The 17,193-nt window shown below is 41.8% G+C and overlaps 1 protein-coding gene across 2 annotated transcripts in view; it reads right to left on the bottom strand.

Annotated features, from left to right (window-relative positions):
- EPHA4 (EPH receptor A4) overlaps nt 1-17,193 on the bottom strand; it is a 138,014-nt gene that overhangs the window by 76,846 nt on the left and 43,975 nt on the right. For both annotated transcript variants that reach the window (XM_030575754.1, XM_030575755.1), the window contains exon 4: nt 3,356-3,511. In XM_030575754.1, the coding sequence (XP_030431614.1) occupies nt 3,356-3,511 (156 nt within the window). The remainder of the gene's footprint in view (nt 1-3,355; nt 3,512-17,193) is intronic.

The raw sequence follows: 17,193 nt of genomic DNA, 5'->3' as shown, positions 1-17,193 counted from the left end.
ATTTCTACCAGTGTAACTACAGTCAAATGTGGGTCATTTACTTAAAGGAGGCATGAGCAAGAGTTAAAAAAGTGGTTTGTATAATTTAACACAGGACAAAGAACATGTAAAATATTCCTCATCAAATCTTTGATGCAGAGGGATAGTGTCAGAATATTCCAAGCTCTGGGGACCATGATCGGCCCAGCACATCAGAGAGTAGGTGCAATTTTCATTGACATGAGAATTGTGTAAAAGGGAAGGGAGGAAGATCTCTAATTCCCTCTCATCCATAAGAACAATCAGGTTAATGGAAAGTTGCAAGAGAATCTTCCTCCCCAAGCCTGCAAAGGGTAAGATACAGATGACAAGAGAGAGCTGATATATCACTAAAAGAAATCGATACCAAAGGGTCAAGGATCGACAGAAAAGAGTCCTGAGAAGACTGAAGTTCTTCATCTTAAAAAAAGATTTAGAAATGATAATATATAGTTTAAAAAAATGATCAACCGATAGTCCATTCCAGGTGTTTCCCTCCAAATTACCCAACACTACTTTTGTTCACTTGGTCTAATAGTTCTCCAAGTGAACAGAAACCTGATTTTACAAGCCACTGGAGCATAGTCTATCTTTCTGCTAGAAGAATGGATCTCAGATACTGTGTTTTATTTCTTCATTAGTGTGCCGTCACACTGAGTGATTACTAAATGCAGGGCTGAATGAGAATACCAGGGTTAAAAAGAGCATAATGAACAAAGAAGGTGCCTGATTATTATGGCTGTCCGCAAAAGGGAATTGGCTTTGTCACCTGGTTTAACCAACTGGTAAGAACTGATTAGCATCTGAAATCAGTTTGAAAAAAAACTTCTAATGTTTATGTTCTTCTCCATCTCCACATCTTGTCAGGAAAGGCAGACTAACTCGGGGGTTCTTTGGAAGGGTTACTTACATACAGGCTTCCTAAATGGCTTCCATCATTTGCCCAGAAGGAGTTGGCCAATGGCTATCTGGAGTTGGTTTCAGAAGGAGAGGTTGGGCAGGTGTCCTCTTGCAAAACCTGCCTTGCTGTGAGACGATGCCTTAACATGCTCACACAGGGATACACTTCATGATCAGAGCCTTGTCTGTTGTAATGTCATAAGCATACACAGTCATAAACAACATTAGAACATAGCTAAGCCAAAAACGTCAGAGGAGGGGTGTGCTGGAGAGTGTGCGGCATGCCGGATGTGACTGCCCTCTCGATAATAAAAACACAGAAATAACCTGGTTGTTCTCCTTCACGTTGGGTCACATAGAAATAAACCCTTTAACCTTTTTTTAGCAATCCAACAAAACAAATCCATTTCACATTTCTTACAGACTACATGCAAGCATACGCATACAAACTCTTTTCTGTAATATACACAGGCTCAAATCATGGCACTGGGCTACAGTGGGTGCAGTGTAAATCTACATTGTCCAGGTCTGAGCTCTGCCTGGAACCATCATTCTTCCTCTAATTCTCCAGTGCATTTGGTACTGTGCAGCCTCTTTGTTTCTGTGTGCCCAGTATTATCATTTGCAGACGTGAGGAGTGGAGGCAGGGCTGTGTCCCCATCTCTTCGTCTCCAACTTTCTGGGTTAAGCTATAAACACGGGGGTAATCCTGAGAACAGCGACTGCAGCTGTGACCGAGTATCATGCCAGCCTCAACCCCACACACACACATACAAGCTGGTCAGAACCTCATCCACAGTGATTAAACTTAGCAAACATGGACCTATCTCAAACTGATCATCTGCAGGAACATGCTTCACAAGAAAGAATTGTACTTGTAAATATACTTGTTATCCTTCCACAAAAAAAAGATTTCTGGATATGACTCACTATCCCTTAGAACCCTCTCTTTGCACTTTGGTCACTTGCACATGCCGTGTCTCCTTACCTCAAACCTTCGTTTGATAGTTTCATTTTTGGTTAGGACTTCTCTCACTAAGGCCAGGTTTTCATTGGAATCTTTAGCTGCTGTAATAATGGTGCTCAGGGGTGCGATTGTTGGAAGGGAAGGGCTGGAATTTAGGAAGGATGCTGTTAACAGTGATGGACAAAAAATGAAGGGGAGAAATGAAGATTAAAAGGGACACTATAAAATGTCCGGTGGCACCTTAAAGATTAACAGATTTATTTGGGCATAAGCTTTTGTGGATCATCTGAAGGGTTTTCGTGGTTTTATGCATCATCTGAAGGGTTTTCGTGGTTTTTTTACCCATGAAAGCTTATGCCCAAATAAATCTGTTAGTCTTTAAGGTGACACTGAACTCGTTGTTTTTGTGGATACAGATTACAAGGCTACCCCCTGATACTTGACACTATAAAATGTGACCCATCTCCTCATAAGAAATTTGGATTACAATAAAAACAAAACAAAGAATATCTCTTGCTTGCTCGCTCTCACACACAGACACCACCACATCCTGATTCTGGATCCAAAAGCAGTCCCTATAGACTTCAGTGGGAGCCGTACACGAATATACTCCAGCAAAATATAGCCTTTATGTTTATTAACTCAGAATATTATATTCATATAGAAAAAAACTCAATTATCAAAATATTAGGCTGAGGGAAGGTTTAAGTCTCACTTCTTAAACAGCATGACCCACTAACACGTACCCAGATTGATGTGCTGGTTGTACCTACCCCTGTAGGCATGCTCTCGCTGATGAAAACATCCTTGTGGAATTAAATGTAATCTCCTGATTCCCCACAAGTTGGAGCGACTGGAGGATTTACAGATATTGCACAGATTTGATTGATATAGATTTGGACATATGCACTTATAAACCATGTATGTATCTTACAGGGACACAACAAACTAAGCATCTTGGTATTTAAGACTGCTACTGCCGTCATTAAGGAGTTATGCTGTAAATTTTAAGCTAGTCAACTCGACACAGATAGTCATTAAATATCCAAATATTTACATTCATCCTTGTAACTGTGAACAAATGTATCACAATTTCTACATACATTAAGGTTTTAAAACAGAAGAGGCTGTATAGTTCAGAGGATAGTGCACTGGACTGGGACTCAGGAAATACAGGTTCTAGTCCTGTGTCTGCAACTGATAACAATGGAGCATGAGGTCAAATATCTGATTATTACTGAGCTATTTATTTTTACAGCAATGATTTCATCTCTCATTTAATTATAATTTCATGTTATGTTTTGTGCTGGGAAAAGACCTGCTTTCGATACCTTGCGTTTACTTGGCTGAAGAGGAATGGTTACTGAATGCAGCTGCTGCACACTTCTCAAAGCGTGATGTGCATCTCAAGGGAACGTTTTTCAAATTATTGAGGCAGAAGGAATAAATAAATAAGAGAGTCTGACTTACGAGTGCAGGGCATGGAGGCAGCATCATTTTCAGCTCGGAAAAAGCCCCGATCACAAGTGCAGGAGGTAGAGCCTTCCCAGATGGAGTAGCTGTGGGATGGGCATTTGGCACAAGAAACATCTGTGGAGAGAGCCTTGTAGTATCCAATTTTGCAAGCTAGAAGGAGAAAAGGGAATGAAGAGTGTTATTTGCCCAGTATGAGATAATAAAATCTGTCCCCTTTACTCAAAATCTAGGCTGGAGACATTTTCGAAGAATAACAAACCATGCCCACATGAGAAGCTAACAAACCAACAAGCTCTTAGTCGCTAGCCCTACACTGAGGGATACAATTTCTAATTCAAACAAGGGCCCTTTAAGAAGCTGGTTTGGTGCTATTACAACAGCACCTATAAACACATTCCCCTACCAACTTTGCTGGAAAACCTGCTTCATCTTTGTGTTAGACATGGTCTTGCATGTCACTCCCCATTCCCACCTGCGTGCACACACTCATACAGCACAGTAACAGAGCACAACAGTTTAATTCCACGGCCACTTAAGGAATGGCAGCTGATAGTCTGACAGTGCCAATTTTGGAGACGGAGTGGAACAGGCACCCACTGTGATTGGCAGGGAGGCTCTGAGTCTAACATGCCCGGAAATGGCATGTCTCCCTCTGACAAGGCAGGATTAATTTGGCTCCTTCTCCTCAAGGGAGGAAATAAGCATGTTCTTCCCTCCTTGAAGCTAGGGTATCCAATAGCTGCACTGCTGGCACCGAATCCCCTTTCGGTGACATCATCTTCATAAGGGCGACGCTTACATGGATGGCTACTTTTACATCACTTGGAAAAAACTCATTACTGTCATTAATAGCAAGTTTTAGTAGGGGCCCCCAGGTATGTCATCCTAGAAATCTGTGCCTTGGCAAAAGAGAGAAGGCAGCCAACACCACTGGCTTTCAACCCTTCAGAGGCCAGAGCAAACATCCAGGCTTTTTTTTTTATATAAAAACAGAGAGTGTAAGGTGGAGGGTTATTCCCCATATTTACAGCATGACTCACTCTCAAGGCTCTTCATTTGGCACCTAGACTATCTTTAGAGTTCTTCCTCTCTGCACTCATCCAGTTATTGTTGTTTTTCATTTATTCTTTAATTTTTAAGATACACACCTTAGACAGGGATTTTAGCGACATTTGTAAAGGAGCATGTTACTTTGCTCTTCCTAACCAAAGCCACTGACAGAATTTCCTTAGTGAGTCTAAACTTCATGATGTGTGAGCACTGTCAGTAAAAGCACTGAGAGATCAATCTCGGCCTCGCTCACCTTGGCTGTCACTGGACCAGGGAATCTTATAATAACACGTTGCTCCAATGACTAAGATTTATGCTTCCAGAGTTTATACACATCACATAATTAGATAAGGTTCAGCTTGCAAGGTGCTTTTTGGCTAAACGTCAAATGGCCTTGGGGTTTCGATTAAAATCAGAAACTGCTGCTTTGGCAGGAAGAAGCTCTGGCCTCTCCACATCAAATACAATTAGTCCCCGAACACAAATAGAAACCCACTGGGTACAGGCTGTCACTCAGTCAGTCACAGTAAATAAAGGCAACTTGTGCAAAATGGGTTATTCTGCTTGTAGTACAGGCTGCCAAAAAAAGGGAAAAACTACCTTAATATTTTTTTACATCGGAGTTGCAGTGTTTGATTAATGTGCTCAAATACTGCTAGCAGCCTTGATGCATTTGGTTTAAAACCACTGTCATGTGACAGACTCTGAGTTGAGTTACACTGGTGTAAATTAGTAGTAACTCTATTGAAAATGGTGGTGCACCTGGTTTGTATTAGCATAAGTCAGATGACAATCATGCCCTACACCTAAAACTGACAAATACATAGATGCAGACAGAGAGCACTTTTTTGCAACGTAAAAAAGAAAGGGAGATGAAAAAACAGAATAACCATCCCCATACAGGGGATGAAAATTCTGCTGTGGTTTTAACATTTTATCACAAAACCAGGAAGATATAGCAGTTACACATTCTGGGGGGAAATTCCCACATTATACACTCTTTTCAGACGCTGCAGCTAGGAAGGGATTGAGGGGATGCAGTAGGCATGGGAGTGGGGTTTGAAATTCTACAATTCACAGGAATTTTCCCCTTTTTCTTAACACAACATAATCTTTTGTTTTCTACTATGTTAAGCCTTGGTCATTAATATTTCAGGACCTGCAAAAAGCTCTCTCTAAATGCAGTGGCAGCTTCTGAAGCACTGAGCCATTTTGCTTCGGCTATACAAAATCACCGACTACTGAACCAATGGTTTTCTTCACTTCAGCGTGTTCACAGATGCACTACATTTCAGCACTTGGCACATAAGAATACTTGAGAATACATTGCATTTATTCAACAGTTCTTTGCACCTCAGAGTTCTATTGTATTTTCACTTAAAAACTTGATCCTAACCCTGTCAAGGGTATTCTTTCCCTGAAGTACAGCTGACACACCTACTATGACTGGTACTGGCCTTTTTTTTAAAACTAGGATATTATACAGTATTTTTTAATGTTAATGAATTAGTAGACAAACAACAAGTGTGAATAGAACCCCTTCCTTGAAAGTCTTTATTGCTTGCTCATGACAATCCTTCATTTTGCTTCTTTTCTGGGGAGGATTTGCTAGATAGGACAGGGCATGAATGGTATTCTTACACAGCTTTCGAAAGATGTCATTGTAAAAAGATTAGTTTACATGTGCAGTACAAACCCTGAATTCAGTTCCTTTAGCTTTCCCTTAATTAGTTCTTTCTATTAGTTTAAAAAAAAGTGAGAGAGAGAGAGAGAGAGAGAGAGAGAGAGAGAGAGAGAGAGGAATCTTTTCTTCCATTCAGATCACCCACCAACATAAAGTTATTTTTAAAACAGAATTATCCTTAAGATTTCCAAGGAAATTCTTAAACAGAAATATTTTCAGTGTGAAAAAACAAAATTGTGATACCTGTATTTTTTCTGGGGTAAAAAAAATAATTTTAAGTGAAGATGAGCCTAAACCAAACCTTGGACTCACAGCTACAGAAATCCTGCTTTCAAGCACATCTATTTTATTTATCTTTTCATGATACTCAGAAGAACACCGCCAACCTTAGCAAGCAAAAAATTTAGCCTGCCATTCTCATAGCTTTCACTAGGGATATCCACTAAAGTACAGCTATAATTGCAAAAACAGGAGTTTAAGAAAAGCAGGAGTCCAGGTCTCACTGAATATCAAAGGGATTTGGGTGTATAACTTCCTTAGGCTGTTTTAAAAATCCCAGCCTCCCATTATAAACCTGTTTTCAGAAGCTCATGACTTCCTGAAACAATTTATGTGTAGACTGGAGGTTGCTTTGCTTGTTTTCATTCAACCTTTCCAAAATAAAGTGAGGTTGAAAAATAAACAATATAGTTCTCTTAGCTGATTCTCCCCACGCTTTTTATTTGGGGGGCGGGTGCGGGGGAGAGGGCAATGCTACAACTAAATACGTTGAAGTTATTGCACGTAAATACAAAATACTGAGAGACACTTTTGATAGGTTTGGAAGAAAAATAATTAAAAACTAAAATATTAAACATCAATTTATTTATATATTGGTTTTATTTCAAGCTGGGAACAAATGCAAACATTTTCACCCAAAATGCAGTCCTTTTTTTTCCTTGTTGAAATTTGAATTTAATATTTCATCAACATTTTGAAAAATTTGAACAGTTCTACAGATGGTGGAAAATGAGATTAATTTTTGGCAAAAAACTTCCTGAAAAAATTCATCCCAGTTTTTTCACTAAAATTCAAAATAACTACAAAAATATTTAAATCTGGGAAATTTAAGACAACTCTATTTATATTCCTTTTGGCTCTCTTTCTTGGTTTATTTACTTCCCTTTTCCCTGGTGACCCTCCCTCCCTGACTCTGCGTTCACCAGAAGGCTAACTTCTACTTTGGGTGTGGATAAGGTAGTCTCCATGGGGCTAAACTTCTTTGTGGTAGATTTCAGTGGCATTAAAGTCACGAAAATGAGATTTATTTGGGTTGGCGGGCTGCTGCTTAAGCCTATAGCCCTCTCTATGACCCTCTCGATATGGGAGCTGCACTAGCAGCCAGATTATTTAGGGGGCAATACAGAAGCTAGAGGAAAAAACTTATGGAGCTACCAGCTAACTCACGCCAACTGCAGAAGCATATTTTTAATGGGACAAATCACAGCTTCTGGTTTCGAAGCTAATAAAGAGGAGAAGGTAGATGGATAGATGAAGGGCCAAATTCTTTGCTGGTACAACTCCTCTTAGTCAATGAGAAGGTCTGGCACATAAATTTTAAATTCTTAGTTCAATGTACAGCAGCAGTAAAGAAAGTTAATGGTATAGAGGCTCGTAATGAGGACATTATGGGCGTGTAAACCCTAGAATGTTGACCTGTGACTCTATAAAGCATAGTTAGCCTGCATTTGAAACCCTAATCCTGTAAGTACAAGTATGGCTCCCGGAGCCTGCATGGAACTCACTGCAGAATCAGGACCTCAGTAGGAAATTTATCCCTTTGCAGAGGGCTAGCACAGGGTCAATGCACCACTTAAACCTTCATTAATGTGACTAAGTGAGTGCTGGTGCAATAATCTTAAGATTTGTGTCTTCTAGCATCTCCAGTTAAACAGAAAACAAGAATGTTACATTAATGTATTTGATGGCATTTTTATAGGCAGAGCACAATTGATCTGCTTAATAGAAAAACAGATCAGCTGTGTAAATAAACTTAGAACTTGTTTACACTTCCCTACACTTGCAGCAGATGTAGGGTACATGTAGATACATGCAGCAGTGAAAAGGTCCAGCAAGGGTACACAGCGGGGAAAGGTTCTAGCAGTGGGTAGCTGCTTGAGCCTTTCCCCACTGTCTCCCTCTGTCAGAGACTCTCTGTGCTACCAGAGTCTTTTACTGAAGGGACAGGCTGATGCTACACTGCTATAAATAGTAATGTAGACATAGAAGGCATTGTTTGAGCGTGTAGAGAGCCACATAGAGTATATATCCTTCGGTTCAGGAGTGCAGGCCACACTACTCTACTCTGTTGTCCTCTAAGCCAGTGGTTCTCAAACTAGGGCCGCCGCTTGTTCAGGGTAAGCCCCTGGCAGGCTGGGCTGGTTTGTTTACCTGCCGCGTCCACAGGTTTGGTCAATCGCGGCTCCCACTAGAAGGGCGGCCAGCACATCCCTTGGCCCACACTGCTTCCTGCAGCCCCTATTGGCCTGGAACGGCGAACCGTGGCAAGTGGGAGCCGCGATGCGGGAGGTAAACAAACCGGCCCGGCCCGCCAGGGGTTTTCCCTGAACAAGTGGCAGACTGGCTTTGAGAACCACTGCTGTAAGCAGTGCCTCCCAGTCTACACTCTATTTATACCCACGCTACCTAAGCATGCAGTGTCTGCACTCTATGTGCTGCCATAGTTTCTAAAGTCCACAAAATGCTCTGGATGTGTGTTGTATCAACCAGGCAAGGTACTAACAAACTTCAACAGGACTTTATTTTTAAAGTGGAAACCTCTTTACTAAGCTGGTGCTGCACCCTCTGTAACTCTCACTCTGCCTCCTCAACTTCTACCCACTCCTTCCTGTTTCCTGTCCTTTGAGACTCCCAGCAGCCAGTGTTCCCAGTTCTACTAATTACAAGCAACATCTACACACCACAATGTGATTAAAAGAAATCCCAAAGCAACCGCTATTCTTAAAGCAGCGGCAGCAGCCCAGCTATCATGAACAACCCTACAGTAACACACCAATGTGTGCAACAAAGGAAAAAGTAAATTCTTGAAGGAAGCAGATCTCAGCTTCAAGCTTCCAGTAAATTAGTTCTAATTAAGAATGGGAAAAGGAATTGTTTTTAAAATGATTTAAAAAAAATGATACTAGCCTCTTAAAACCTATTTCAGATTATTGATGACTGGTTCCCTTTTCAATCACGCCTGCTACTTTGGAAATATTTCCAGTTTGTATTCTAACTGCACACCGGGGAATAAAAAGTTTTCATTTTTCCCTCTAATGTTCTTTTCTCTCTTTACATGGATGGTTTTCTCTCTCAAATTTTAACAAAACCACATCTGCCACATGAGTAGGCAGCTTCTTCTTAGCTCTCTTTTACTGTTATTACCATTTCTGAACAGATTTTTGTGTGTTAATTATAGAACTCAATTGTTTGAATAGTCTCTTTTGTTGAGCTTTCTGCCCCGCGCCATGAACCCCTCAGTGATTGTACAGCTGTTTTAGTTCTAAATGCTCATCAGGATTTTCTAATTGTCAAGCTGTCCCAGGGACCAGGTCTTTTGACCTAAAAGTCAAAGAAAGGGAGTCACCCTTCTCTCTCCAACATGAATACCATAGAACTCCCTATGCCCTCTCCCCCCATTACCTGTGAGACAATGCCTGTCCCAGTCACTGCCAGTCCAAGCATAATTGGGTTTTGGGTGAAATGAGAAGATTTTAAATAGAATGAGTTAATGAGCTTCTTGTAAAATTAAGTCGTTCTTCTGGTCCAAACTAGTTACTCACTGTAATGCCCCTGCGGCTGATAACGATCCTCAAAAGCCAGAAGAACAAAAAAAAAAAAAATTGTTAACCTTCTCTCAAGCCCGTCTTAAAAGTCAAGTTGTAGAATTCAATGTGATGAACCCAGTGCTGCTTCCAAATAACGCCAGCTTCCTTTGATGTTAGCGCTGTCAGATCTGTCTCCTATTGCTAATGACTTCATAGTTTCTACAAATTACAATCAGTTCCATATTTTTAACTCACATCACTGATGAGGGGAAACAAACAGATCACTTGTAGTCACCAAGGATAATTTTTAACTGAATGAATTTAAATATGGATAAAGGAATACAAGCACCAACAAGAGCACATTGGAAGGGTGGTTTAGATTTAATAGTTGGTTTTGGTATTCTTGTTTTTAATTGGATAGGTATGTAAGAAGGGCTTGAAGATAACCTGGAAGTAAAACTCAGGGGAACTAAGGGTGCACATGGAACTATGATCATCAAACTGAGTCCAAGAAGTTCAGCTGATGTGGATTGACGCTATTTGTACATCCCACCAGGTCTCTGTCTGGTCTTCCCTGGCTTCCCCACCCTTATCATTCTTGCCTTCAAGGCTGAGGGGCCTGCCGTACAGTAGCTTGAGCACTTCCCCAACTTTGCTCTTCAGTTGCCCATTTCCCCCAGGAAGTTCAGGGTTGCCAGTTGTTGTTCCCTTCATCTTGTACCTGTGGGGGTCACCAGCTAATGCCACTGTCCATCTCCAAATATAGATTTTTCTATTGGGAGATGGATAGGAGAAGGGTCCCAGAAAGTGGTCAGATCCTGTCACAGAGCAGTAGACGGAGCACAGCGTTGCTCTCCTCCAGTTAAACTGATAGTTGGGAAGGAAAGTATCCCAGTGCAGCTGGAGGCTAGCAAAGTGAAGCCCCATAAATCTGGTACTTGAGTGGTTGCTCAGGAAATCCTGAGATTTCTGTAACTGTAACACTAGGGATTTAGGGGAGAAGCTATCTACCTATGCTCTCAGATCAGGGTTGTTTTCTGGCCACAGAGGAGAGTTGTTCCTTCTTCCACTTCCCTGTATGTATTGGGGGCTGGTCTGGCAGCTCCCAGCCCTTTTTCATCTCTCCCCCGCCCCTCACCAGGACTTTTGGATTTGGAGGAAGGGGACCTGATGGAAGGCCCCACTCAACCTCCAGAAATAGCAGATGAAGTGGTTAGGCCAGTGGGTCAGCAAGGGGGAGGAAAGGCCTGGCAGTTGTTGGTGTGAGGGAGTCACTGGAAGGAAGGCTATGAGAATTTCTCCTGCAGGTGTAAGTTGTACAGAAGCAAACCATCAAGGAGTAGTCAGTTGCCAGCTCTTGCCTAAACTGAACCTGTGCAAGGCGAAATTTGCCTAGCCCACCACATGCATCAAACCTTACTCAGGTAGATTTTTCCAGCAACTTGTCTGCATGGGAAAAAAGCCCACAGTAGCTGGTGGATGCTGCAGCTAGCTAGTCTAAGTTCACACACTCCCCAAGTGGACCCTTTAGCTAAACACTAAGCGTGCCTCTATGCACATTAGCAGTACACTGAGCTGTACACCTAAGGGTGCTCAGTGTGCAGTAAAGAGCATTTACACAGAGAGAAAGTACAGAGTAGCTAGTGCATTTTACATTCACATTTTACCTCACTATGCACTAACCTCCCTGTGTAGACAAGCCTTGGGACTGCCAATTTTCATAGCACTTTTTTAAGGTTTGCTAAATTAACCACAAGTTTAAAAAAGTTTAGAAAGGAAAGTTAATAATGAAGTATCTGGGAAGCAGTCATCTGCTGTGTGCACCAACTCCACCTACCTAATGTACTTGGGTTGTTATAATACAATGAATCAGCTGTCAAAAAAAGATGACTCAGTGGGTGAATCTGCTGCTGCTCTTTCTGCTAGCAAGGGAAGAGTCACTGGCAGACAGAAGGCGGGCTGGTGACAAGCAGTTCACAGGCATAGGATGTCTGGGGTTACCCTAGGAGAAGCTACGTGGCTGCAGATTGCTGGAGTGGTATCTGGGACCCACCAGCTGCTAGAGTCTTGGTGGTATACCTGACACGCTACCAAGGATTGGTGTTCAACTCATCAGTGGCACATCCCATACCACCCACCCAGAACTGACGATTTCACAGGTGGCAAGATCTCTTTACAACCCCATAGGTCCAAAATCCCCAACTGGCTTTGGCTGGCAGACACTAGGGGTGAGCGAGGTGGCAAAAATGCTAATCAGTGGGTGGAAATGAGTAACCCTGACAATCCAAAGTGTTTCCTTGGATTGAGATGGGGCACCAATGCTGACTGCTACTGTGGTCTGCCGTTTGCTTTCTGGGAGGAGATTATCCTGGGCACTAGGGTTACCTGCTGTGTATTAGTTATACCATCTTGTATTGTTCATCTTCCTTTTCTGTTCTATTATCTTTAACATACAAGAACAGCAACTTTGAAAAATTGTGGAAAATATTGTGCCGCTGTTAGTCAATCCCGTGCATAAGCATAACAGGAGAGGGGACATGGAAATCTGTTTGAAAAAAAACACCACAGACACAAACCAAAGCAGTCAGACAGACGATGCTAAAATTAGAATGGTATGTTAATCCCACACATGAAGGGCTTAGTTGCCCTTTTAACATCTTCAGATCCAATTTTCAACACATACTGATTTCAGACCGTATTCAGTGTCCAATTTGGGGGATCTGGGCCAATTTAGGTGCCCATGCTTGGAAACTGTGTTCCGTAAATTCAGGCTCATGGCATCTCTAGCACAGTGTGATTCTATGGCATCATCACATTTCAAAAGAGGCCACTTCTTGCATTAGGACTTCAATCAGCCACCATCACTCACACTGAGCAGCCCTTCTCCCACAAACAGTCTCATTTGCGGAGTACTAATCAGAGGCAGAAACTGTCCCCACATGTTGAATGCACTAAAATAACCTATTCTGATTATTAATGGATTTTTAACCTTTAAAAAAACAATATAAAACCAAAACCAAAATTAGTCTGATAACTCAGCCAACAGTTCATTTTTAAAACTCCATCCCCCTTTCCAGCATTTCTTGAGTATTTGTTTTTTTTTCCCCAGTAGATCCTTATGCTTGTTTTGAGTCAAAGCTGATATATCTGGACTTACCTGGTATCTGCTACCAGAGAAGACATCCCTGAGAAATTGACACTGACTGCATCAGAGTCCCTTTGAAATGATTCAACAGGTCTAGGATCAGGCGCTAAATGGAAAATGCTACTGCTAAAAAGCATGCAAAGAGGTATTCTGAAGCTCACAGTTCACCAGATAGTGTATCACAACTGCTGAACACAACTAGGAAACGACTGCAAGGGTTGCCATGATGTTGTACGTACTGCAGCCAAGAGTAACACCTAATATTACTAAAAAAGGGAGAAGTTTTGGGGAAAGACTCTCTCTCTCCATTATTTATTTTGTGTATCTTGACAGTACAGCCTCAGAAAGTTTTGTATTTAAGTTACAGTACTGCAAGGCACATACAGAACCTCCTCCTTTCAAATACAGAGCAGATATACTTCCTGAAATAATTTAAAAATCCTCAAAACAATTAGAAATACTACAAATTTATATATAGGCAGTTCCACTGTTTTGTTGGTGATCATTTGTACTTCCTGTCTCAGACACTGTCATGATCAACAACACTTTCAGGAGCTGCTTCTAGGCACTCTCTATTAGCACTGATAGAAAATTTTCCAGCACAACTGTATTTTCAATGAAAAAAACTGGGCTTTTAACGAAACAAATTTTCTCCTGGAAAGTTCCTGCTTTCCTCAACATTTTTTTCCTCAGAAAATTTTTGATTATTTGATCAAATGTCAAAATTTTCCATGGTGGAAAAAAAAATTCAAACCAGCTTCATTCTCTTAGCCCAGCACTACAAAGCTAGGTCTACACTATGAGCAACCGCAAAGGTGAACTGAAGAGAAAGAGGGCAGGCACTGAACAGACAGGAAGGAGAAGGAAAAGGACTTGTGCACCTCAGCATATGTCCTATGGCTGCTCCCTCCCTTATAAATATCAGTAGCGCCCCAATTCAGCAAAGCATTTAAACATGTGTTTAACTTCAGGCATGTGGGGAAGCATTTGCTGAATAGGGATGGATTGCTGAATTGGGGGCTAAAAGAGAAGAAAAGGTCTCAGAAACTATTTTTTGTTAAAAAAGGTTTAAATAATAAATGCAGGCCACGGCTACAGGGTGCCCTGTCAGAAAACTGAACTGTTTGAAATGAGCGGTTTAGTCATTTTTTAATGCAGACCTGAATTAAATACTAGCTGATGTTTGTGTCAGTAGCAACAAGGCCTTTAAACCATTCCTGTCAGGGCTAAGTATTAAACCTTCTAATTTCGAACTGTTCATGCTGTCCCTGTGCTCTGTCACTGACTTCATCTGACTTTGGAAGTTTAGTCGCCTTTTTCTAGGATTCAGGAGCTATTGAGATTCCAAGGTCAGTTTCAAATAATTAGTCAATTAAAAAAAAAAGAGTTAATAGTTTCCTTTGAGCAGGAGTGGAAAAAAAAGCTCTATGATGCAAAGTGGTTTGTTTGTTGTTTAAAAACAACCATAATCAGCAGCTAAGGCTGCACAAAACACACTTTTTTAGTTTGTTTTTAAAACAAACATAAATTAATGCCATTTTTATTTTACAAGCGGAAGATGTGAACATTTACAGGACAAACCACTAGCTAAATTTTTACAATATACTCTGGTGAAAGCTGATTAATTGGCTGAATGTTCACTTTAACAAGCTCTAATCCTTTTGTCAGGAGACCTGCTTACAAGCTTCCCTCCCCAGTCAGTGAAAAAGTACTGATGGGAATGGAGATCTATATCTCAAAGCACTGGCCAGTCAGCCTGGGATTATCTCTCATTTCTTAAATCTTAACAGCTCTGTAAAAAGGCAATTAAATTTCCAAAGTTAGATGAAGTCTGTGATAAAGCACAGTAGCAGCTTGAGCAGTTTGGAACAGGAAAGCCTAACACTTAGCCCTGACAGTATTATTTAAAAGGTCCACTTGCTACTGACACAAGCACACAAGCATTAGCTGTCATGAACCAGATGTCTAAAAAATATTTAAAAAAAAAAAAAGGGAGTTTGCTAATACAGTATATAAAATAGCAGAAGAGTGTCCAATACATATTAGTATGAATAATTATTTTTAAGTGCACCAATAATTCATATGAAGTAGTAAGAAGTCCGAAATTGTCTGAAATCATATGACTCTTAAAATTTAATTGACTATTCTTTTTAATAATTATGGCCTTGACCCATGGCCCGGATCCTCTAGCACAGACCTCTATCCCGCGGCAGAATCCCACTGACTACAGCAGAACTCCACATAGGTTCAAGAGTCTGCACCATTATTATAATTTAACACTCATATGGCAATAGTGCCTGGAGGCCCACTAGGTTTAGGTTGGGAACCAACTGTGACAGGTGCTGTACAAACAGAGAAAATTACAATCCTGTCTACAAAGACTAGCAGATCCCAGGCCAAAGTCAGAGCCTCACAGTGCACTGCAAAGCTGCCTCGGAAGGAAAGAGGCAAACTGACTGTTTAAAAAAAGGACACTGTTTACTTCTGCTAATTTAGGATTTTAAACTATCGGTCAACAGAGGTAGCATGATGCAGTGGATCGAGCACTGGACTGGAAAGCAGGAGTCCTATAGCCCAGTGGCTCTCAACTGGGTCCGTGGAAGCCAGAAGAGGTGCAGGGCTGAAGCCCTGAGCCCCAGCACCCTGCCTGCGAGGCTAAAGCAGGGAGCGGCATGAGGCTGAAACCCTGAGCCCTGGCACCCCCTTCCGCCATGGGGCTGAAGCCTTGAGCCCCGCCCTGCAGCCAGGAGCAGTGAGAGGCCGAAACCCCGAGCTCTGCCCTGTCCCCCTGAAGCCAGGAGTGGCAGTGCTTGAGCCCACGGGCAGAGCTGAGGGTGCACAAGGGTGTTGCTCTGCAAAACTGCAGTAGCTTACCCAGAGTGGGATAATGCTGAGGACAACTCCACTCCCCTCCCCCATCTCCTCCTCTCCCTCAGCCTGCTCACACAGCCAAAGGCAGCTCGGGGCCCAGCAGAGCTTTCGGGGAGTAGCCACCAGCACATAGCCCCAGAAAGGTGGGTGGCCTGCTGAGGTGAGTCAGGGGGTGGAGATGGCACTCCCTCTTCAGACCGCGCTGTGCAGAGCTGGCCCAAGCCCTACCAGCCCCTGCACCCCACCTCCCCAAAACAGAAGTCCCACCCCTGGCCCGGAGCCACCCACCACTCACTCACCCCCGCCGGGCCCCGGAGTTTTTCTGGCATGTTGACGAGGGCCTCAGAAAGAAAAAGGTTGAGAACTGCTACTATAGTCCGTGCCTACCTTTGTCACCAATCTGTTATGACACCTTGGTCAAGTCATTTCCCCTACGTGTTCCCATTTCCTCTCTCAACCTTTGTCTGTCTTGTCTATTTAGGCACCGATCCTGCAAAAATGTATGCATGTACTTAATTTTACACGCTGCTAACAGTGATGAGACTACAAACAGTGCATAAAGCAAAGCACATGCATAAATGTTTTCAGGACCAGGGCCTTAGAATGTAAGCTCTCTGTGGCAGGGACTGTCCCTTACTAGATGTGTGTACAGTGCTCAGCACAATGGGGTCACGATTTCAAATGGGAACCTCTAGATGCTACTGTCATGTTCATTTGTTTATTTTTTTTTTACCTTTGGCATTAATATATATTAGCGCTGTCGATTAATCGCAGTTAACTCACGCAATTAATTTTAAAAAATTAATCATGATTTAAAAAATTAATCGTGATTAACCACAATGTTAAACAATAAACCTCTTGAACATTAGAGCAAATAGATGGACATACTTCTAAAAGACACACATAAGCATCCCTGTAAAAACTATCAGTTCTTATCTAATGTATCATCAGTAAAAATGGTGGCATGCAAATCACAATCCATTAACTATCCACACTTGATTACCCATGACATTTCAGAGAGGATCATACATTTGATGAGGTGCTTCTGTTTTCCTCACCTTTTGATATTTGGGGTGCATGATCAGTACTAGCTCATTACAGATGCAAAGATTAACAAACATCACACAGTTTAATCTAAACAAGTAAGGAAACAGCTGCTTTTTGTTTCATTCCCTTTTCCCTAAGACTCATGCAGACACATTATTTTTCTACATTTCTGTGCAATTTTCATCTGTAGCAACAAACTTCTCATTCTTAGCCTGCTGGTTTAGATCAA

This window comes from Gopherus evgoodei, chromosome 9 (assembly GCF_007399415.2).
Source record: "Gopherus evgoodei ecotype Sinaloan lineage chromosome 9, rGopEvg1_v1.p, whole genome shotgun sequence".
Taxonomy (NCBI): Eukaryota; Metazoa; Chordata; order Testudines; family Testudinidae; genus Gopherus; species Gopherus evgoodei.
Note: the sequence above shows the minus strand (reverse complement) of the source record. Positions and strands in the feature narration are given on the sequence as shown.